The following is an 8,322-nucleotide window of genomic DNA, read 5'->3' as shown; positions in this document are numbered from 1 at the left end:
AATATGTGGGGAGTGCTAATGTAAAATCTCAACTGTATTCTAATAACTGTCTGTCGTGTGTATGGATTTAATTTTTTTAATAAAAAAACTAAATAATTTAATATACGATCGGCTCTGTACACGTGACAAGCAGTGATTAAAGTCCTGTTGTAATATTTTTTATGGTACTTCACACATGACAGTAGTAACACTCATATAAATGATGTGGTATGATAACAATAAAAATTGATAAATATTTATTTTTTTACTTGGGATTTGAGAATTTAAGAGTAATTATAATTATAGGATTACATAGGAGTTAACACTTAGCATGCATTCGAATCAGATAGAAAACCGAGCTCACGGGCGATTAGAGTAACATATCAAGACTGTAGATCATCATCATTATCATTTTTCTTATGAAGCTTCCATATACGAAGATTGAAGAGTATGATCTTCTCCATAGTTGGAAGAATATGAGATTATAAAACAAAGAATGCTTGATTAGCCTATAGTGATTATAATAGAAGAGTTGAAGAGAGATGATCGTCGTCGGATAATAGTAAGAGGTGAGGCCGTTCAGATGAAGGTGACAGAGATATATCAGTAAGAAGAGAAACAACAATCAAACAATGATAGTTCAACAATAGTAATCGAATAATGATAATTGGACTATAATTGGCTGATGACGATAAGATGATGAGTTTGATTGTTAGATAGGGCTTTAAAAATGTTTGGTCTCTAAGATTCTCTAATTTCAATTCTAGATCATATGAAGAATGAGGAGTCATTTATAATTTTTTTTAATTGTATTTTAATTATTTTATTCAAAATCTCAAAATACTCCATCGAACAGTTTATATTATTTCATTTGATGTCACAATTTATTCATCAATTAAATTACTCGTAGGCCTCAAAATTGAATATGCTTGATTTAATTGTAAGCATGTAAGATTTGGAGATCATTTAATAAATAATTAATACCATAAAATTTTTATATGTTTACATTTTAATTATTTGGTTTGACTTAATAATTTTTATGTCATAAAGAAGTGAATTTTCTAATGATTTATTATTTGCCATGTATTTTTAAACTCTATATTCTTAGAGTTCAAAAATAAGAAGGGTAAAATTGACTTAATTACATGTCTTATTATATCAACTCTTAGAAATAGTATTATTGATAATATATTAATTCACGAAATGTGAATTTTTTTATTATGAAAATTGATTTTTCAAATATTTATAAACCTCTTTTTTTTTTTTTTTTTCTTTTGTAACTCTAATTCTCCAATATTTTGTAACACTTATTCATTGCTTCAAGTATTAATATTCACTTCACCCATATTCCTTTTTTGTATGGTCTAAATATATATATATATAGTATTCCCCTAAGGGATGTACTGATTAACACCATATGAATTCAAAATTTTAAATGTGAGTTTGACATAAAGCTTGTTCTTTGTCGAGCCCTTGAATATAAATATTAATTTACATATTAATACATGAGCTTGACGAGTACTTTTAATAAAATTACGATGAATTTTATTTTATTTTTGTTTAAAGTAATCTAGATGTATAAGAATTTGTCGGCCCCTCATTTGAGATTAAGTAATTTATATATTTTTAACATGTACTTGAAATATTTTAGTTAATTATGATATTGATGTGTGCTAGAAAATTTACAATAGTAGAGTAGTTGAATATTATATTAGTGTGGTACGAAGATTCAACACACACTTTGAAAAAAGAAATAAACTAATAATGACACCTGAAGTTTTTATGTGGAAAACCTGGAAATGGAAAAACCATAGGGGTCTAACTCAACTGAAGAGCTTTACTATGAAAATATGATTACAGTTGCAACAACTTGTCTCATTGGCAGGAAAAAGTTACTAGGTCTAAGTTATAACGTTGACATGTTGATGATTTTTTTACGAGGAACAGGTGGCGACCAATAGCGATTGGTGACATCTAGTTGATGGTGGTTGGTTGCGGTTAGTAGTGATCGACGACGATCGACGAAGATTAACGATGGTTGGTGGTGGTCGATGGAGGTCAATGGTTGTTGACGACGATCAACAGTGGTCGATGACGATCAACGAAAGTCGACGACGGTCAACAGAAATTAAAAAGATGGTTAGTTACCACTAGTTGATAATGATAACATCTCAGTAAATAAAAATTGAAAGAATAGATTTTATTGGACTTTTTTAATGATAGAATCTTACTATTAAACTTGTTGACAATGTTTTTCGTTCATATTAACATCGGAATCATCAGTTTGTCCATTTAGTATCGTCGAATGATTCCCCCATTTGAATAAATCACCCTCTCGAATCGTATAAACTATCATAATAGGAGATGAATTGAAGGGATGTGATATACGACAAAAAAAAGATAGACAATTAATTAAAAAGAAAGATGAAGGGTTTGTATAGAGGTAATTCTTATGTGATAAACCATGAATATACGTCTGAACATAATCAGATCGAAATACCTCGATGTCAATATCCACGAGAAAGGTCACTATGTAAGCCACCCAAACCAGAGAATCAAAAAGAATGTTTTCGTTCATTTTTGTTATTATTGATTTTTTTTTAAAGTGTCGACAACTTATCAGTCATCGTATACTTTCATTTTCTGAATATATCTCTCTTCCCAATCATATGAATAATTGGGAGGAGAGAAACCAGAAAAGACGGACATACGACAATGATGACAAACAAAGAAAGAAAGTGGAGAGCCTACGTGCGATAAACCTCTTAGGAATAGGTCAAGCATGCCTGGCCAAACAAGATCTGGTAGAGTCACATTGGGACAGTATCCGAGAAAGATTATCTATGTAAACTACTAAGAATCAGAGTTTCAGGTGTATGTGCTTGTTTTGGGGTCAAGAGCACTTCTAGGGGGGCGTATTTCACTTTGTTAATTACATCTTGGGAGGTATCAAAGAATACTCTCGATAAACTAGGTTTCACTTTATATTATCATGAACTTGGTGAAATATGTCATCAAAGGAAGGTTATTCGGTGTGAGAACGCCTCGATGCTTCAAAGCTCTTGGTAAGTCATTGGGTAGAGAAAGTCTCTCACATCTCAAGTGAGTAGCGGTTCATCGACATACGGAGCCCATAAAATAACCATAATCATCTTGATGGGGATATCCTAATACTTCAAAGCACGTCTAAGCCATAAGTGCAGAGAATAAATCGTCGTATCTCAAACGGACGACAGCGCACCAGCATCGGGTCATCAAGATGATATCGACGAAGTCAACGAGCAACAAGACTTAATAGGGGTAGTCAAAGGAAGGGGGAGTAATCCCTAAAAGGTAGAGATAGTTGGATTAGGGTACCATTGACCCATTATCCCAAGCTACTAAAACCTTAAGTCCAGTTGGTCGTGAAGGTAGTCGACCCAACACGTTCTGAGATCCTTGACTACCAATCCATGAACTACATTGCCGTTAAATATTTTTATGTGCTTATCTCTCTCTCTCTCTCTCTCTCTCTCTCTCTCTCTCTCTCAAATAATGCTACACAACATTGAGATGAAAAAGACTTAACTAGTTTAAAGGAGAACAATTAAGGTTCCACTGTAGCAGGTGCATGAACATTGATTAAGAATTAAAATGTCCCTATTTTGTTATTACTTCTTTCAAATCTTCTCTCATCATCATCCTTATTTGCCTCGCAATAAACATCTTGTTTCTTACCGTTCGCTCGAAAATTACATCATTTGCTGCTGATGACTTCTTTATCAAAAATCTTCAGGCAAGGAAGAAGTATAAACCTTAAATGGAGGACTCATAACCCAAGCTTTAATATGGTGTATCACTATGAAGCTAGAGCAAATATAACATTTATAAAGGCATTATTTCCATTATGGAGAATTGCTTTAGCTGAAAATTGTAGGGTCAAGTATAAACAACAAGAAAAAAATTCATGGATTTTGCTTCTTATTCAATTTCCTATGAGGTTAAAGGTCAATGGATGGGGGCTTGAAGAATAGGACTTGAACTATCATCCAAGATTGTGGGGCTAAGAAGCATGGACTTAGAATTTTATGGGTGATTAAAACTTGAGAAAATATATTTATGATTACATTTTAGGATTTCTTCCTTTGAATGATATATTTCTTTTTCTTTCCTTCTATTGTGTTTCCTCTGTTTTTGAAAAGCTTTTATTATGTCAAGTAGGTGTATCGTGCACCAAGAACACCACTACGGTTCTCTTTAGTTTTTTGATTTAGTATGAAACTAGTAATGTATACCTATTGTTATGGAGAGAGAGGAGGAATAAAGAAAAAAAAAAATATCGAGTTTTTCAATTGCGATTGAACCAAAGTAAAACCACATAAATCGAGCTTCAATTCAATTCTGTCTGGTTGATACATTGGTCAATTCAACTATTCAGGATTTAGATCCAAAATCAAACTTCAAATCCTTATGGTTGATGCATAGGTCAATTCAACTCTTTAGAAATTAGATCCAATATCAACCCTTCATTCTGTTTTGTGCTCTTGTTCTCATACATCTAACAATGGGCTCCTAGGACTCTATTTTAGAAAGCTTTTTGCTTGTTTTACATTTCAGACATCACTATAGTTCTCTATATATTTTTCTAATCAACAAAATTAAATTTACAAAGTTTACAAAGTAAACCTTCTTTCATTTCTCATTTCATTGCTTAAAGCATAATTACAAAAGGCTTCTAAATTCTAAGAACTTCTCTTATGGGGGACATGAGAGTTAACAACATTGTATATACTCAGCTCTTCTAAGTCCCCCACAGGAAGACACATGAAAAGAATAACAAGAGAAGGATGAAAAACCTCTCCTGCCATTCCCTTTGAAAACTTTCCTATTGCGTGAGGATTATTAACAGAAAGAAACTTTGAAACTGTATTATTTACACCCTTAACCTGGCCTTCAGAGAAAACCGCTTCCACTCAGCCAATCGATGAAGAAAATCTCTGACCTGTTTGATGAATACAGATATTGAAGTTAATTAATCTATCAATTGTAATCCTTTTCTTTTTTTAATATATAAACAGTAGAATAATTACTTGCCTCAGATGGCTCTTTGAGGGTGTAAGTGGCATTAGTTTCCTTTGAAAATTTGGAAACTAAAATACCAAATCCTTGCTCTCTGTCACGCAAAACCTGATGAAGAAGTTTAATTAAGAAACATGTTCATTGAACCTCAACGGTCAAATTTTGAATGAGAGAATATGAAATATTATGATTTTCTTCTATATATATACCTTAAATGCATCTTCGTCGGTGCGGTCATCCCCAATATAGATGGGCAAAATGTCCTCACAATTGTCAAATCCTGAAAAAAGTTATAAGACCGGAGTTAAATTTTTGGTCATATTTGATGGCTGATGACTTAATAATAAAGGTAAGGGAGATTTACATAAACACCACACAATTCTTATTTATTTACATATTTAACACCTAAAGTTTGATAATTGCACTTATAACACCTTGGTCATTAACCTATGTATGAAAAGGTGTTATTTTTTATGTGATGTCAAAGATTTGAGTGGCATGCATGTGACTATGAATGGTTAGGTGTTAGATAAGTAAATACGTAAGGATTGTGTGGTATAAATGTAAATGCCCCTAAAATCAGTTAGGGAAAGCATTTGAGGGCATGATATCTATAAGCTTACCAAGCTTTTCTAATAAGAACTCGAGCGCTTTGCCTTTGTTCCATTCAATTGTAGGGCGAATCTCCAACACCTGTATGGTCAAAAATCAGATACAAGTCAAGGCCAAGGTCATCCAAATTTCGTTTTCTTTGAATTTTCTACTATCTACTATTAGAAACAAAATCTCTTGCCTAAGCCAACGAGTAACTCAGACTTTATAAAAAAATTCAATATTTGTGGGTTATTTTACAGAAGCATTTAGAAAATTTTGTTGAATTCTAAGGGGCTATATGACAACGGGTTTAAGTAGAATTTTAACTTGAATCCTGCCAGACAAGAAAATTACAAATTTGAATCCAAAAGTTAGTAAATCCAGTTTCTTCTCAAAATTTTCTCAGGTCTGCCTTAAATCCCGGGTTTATTAAATCCTGTTGTTGGTGGGATTAAGTAAATCAAAATTTATAGGATTTACTAAAGTTGCTAAAAGCGTTACAAACTTAAAATACAACACCTAAAATTTCCCTTAAGAATAGGTGACGCCATGGCTTATATCAAAGAATTGCATCAAAGGAATTAAGGATTTAATTTTGCACTTGGTTAGGTAGTAAAATATGCATCGTAATCAACATGTTGTAGCTATTAATTGGGAGGACCCATATCAAATTATTGTGTGGTTTTATTCATTGAACTACTATCCAATTCTTTGTTCTTCTTCGCTCAACATGTTTGAAAAAGAATTCACCTATTTCCCAACGAAGATAACATAAGTATTCAAAGACTAATTCTTAAACAACTTCTCCATTAAAATGAATGCAATAAAACTAAAAAATGCATACCTTTCTTCCTTGAGTTAATCGGAGATCGGGATAGATGGCAAGCACAGATCTAACTTCTTCAACAAGCCCACTCCATCTCTGATACAAAGTTCAGGAATGAAATTTTGTTACAAAAATCTTTAGTTATAGCTAGTTTTCATCTCATTTTTCAGACATTTTTTTATCAGAAAAAAAGAAAAAGATTTTGTGAACTGAAATTTGTTCAAGATCATTACCTTTTCTTCCACGCATCGAAAGTGAACTGATAAGCAGAATCTATTGTTCTCAACCTTGCAACCAGGGATCAATTTGGTTTTCTCCAAAAGTAAATCGTAGACCTTTCGATATAGGTGAGAGAAATTAAGTTATAATAGTTGTAAGATAAAGCTTCAGAGGTAATCTTCTTAACTTCAATGAAACTAACCTCATTAATCATTGGCAAGAACTCACTTGCAGGTTGACAAAGCATTGATTGTGCCTAGAACACCATTAAAAAGAAGATTTCAGTAAGGGATTCGTATAATTAAAGCAATTAAGTAAGTTTATATATTCATAAAGAAAAGATTGTGTCGTAAATTATGCTCACCAACCTGAGCATTTACGTGTTTAGGGCATTTTGTAGGCCCTTTGATGTCCATTCCATGGCTTCCCGCATAGAATAACTCCTCTAATCTCACAAAGCTAAACACCTAAACAATTTTTTTAAAAAAACTAAAATATAAGAGCGAAAATACACGAGCTAATCCCTAAAAACATAAGAAAATCCTTCACCCATATAATTTGTAAATGGTAATACCACAATGTACCTTATCTATGCACCTCCCGGTCACAATAGCAGTGGGGAAATACTTAGCCACACCTTTCACTGCAGATCTCATCTGAAATTCAAAAAAATCCAAAACCCTAAAGTTCAACAAACCAAAACTCGATTCCCCGGTGCAAGAAATCACAGAAACATGCCAAGAAAACACACCGATTCAGACATGAAGGCGGAGTCCGGATCCTCAACAATGGGAGAAAGAGTCCCATCGTAGTCAAGAAACACGACTATCTTCTTTCGCATAGCCGCCGCCGTTATCTCTTCGAACCTGCTCAATGCCGACGGGTACCTCCTCTGCTCCAAATAAAAGAAGCGCGAAACCTTTAGCCCCAATAAAACATCACTCCAAAAAACAAAGCTTAAATTGACAGTAATCTACTCACGCTCCAATCACTGTCGACTCTTAAATGTGTCGGAGAAGAGTCTCTCATCGATTCCAACCACGATGATGCTCTGCATGTTTTGCTAAGCTGATCGGCATGGCTCATAAGTTTCTTATAGTTGGCCGTCGACGCGGCGCTTCGAGGCGGCGGGTAAGAGGCGGTCACCATCGCCGACGACGGGATCGGGTTAAGCATCTCTTCCGGCAACACGACGGTCGTCATCTCAGACTTCAGAGACTAGAAGAAGAAAGCAGAGAAGAGAAGAAGCGGAAAACTCTTGTCTGAGAGTCGGGGGCGAGGCGTGGATTTTATAGTTGGGCCTTCCAGAAAAATACGTATAATTAGACAGTAACACGTGGACTTGGGCCACTAGCAAAAGTTGGTTTCTGGGCCACACATGTGGGCCCGTTTCCCAATCTCTCTGAAGTTACCAGCCGACCATTTCGCCACGTGTTTTACTCCCACAGGCAACTTTTCAGCGGTTTACCCGCGGGTAATTTCACGTCATGGTAAACCACACGTGCGTATTTTTTTTAATACAAAAATGTGTGTATATATATATATTATACAATCCTCCAACCACTTCTAATATACCTCATAATTTCAGTATTACCTCCTTAAGACCAATTGTGTTAGAAAGGATTCGAACACCTGACTTGAGTGAT

The 8,322-nt window shown here is 34.2% G+C and overlaps 1 protein-coding gene across 1 annotated transcript; it reads right to left on the bottom strand.

Moving 5' to 3' along the window:
* Nucleotides 1-4,653: 4,653 nt before the first annotated feature.
* Nucleotides 4,654-7,919, bottom strand: LOC110030159 (probable trehalose-phosphate phosphatase 6). The gene is made up of 11 exons (XM_020732746.1): nt 7,658-7,919; nt 7,428-7,568; nt 7,261-7,332; nt 7,045-7,143; nt 6,879-6,932; nt 6,691-6,792; nt 6,476-6,553; nt 5,661-5,730; nt 5,247-5,317; nt 5,053-5,145; nt 4,654-4,960 (listed from the first exon to the last, which is right to left on the bottom strand). Exons 1-11 carry the CDS (start codon nt 7,877-7,879, stop codon nt 4,892-4,894), a joined length of 1,071 nt encoding a protein of 356 aa, XP_020588405.1. The 5' UTR covers nt 7,880-7,919; the 3' UTR covers nt 4,654-4,891.
* Nucleotides 7,920-8,322: the final 403 nt, after the last annotated feature.

Source organism: Phalaenopsis equestris, unplaced genomic scaffold (genome assembly GCF_001263595.1).
Source record: "Phalaenopsis equestris unplaced genomic scaffold, ASM126359v1 Scaffold000670, whole genome shotgun sequence".
Lineage (NCBI taxonomy): Eukaryota > Viridiplantae > Streptophyta > Magnoliopsida > Asparagales > Orchidaceae > Phalaenopsis > Phalaenopsis equestris.
This window is presented reverse-complemented; position numbering and strand designations above follow the sequence as displayed.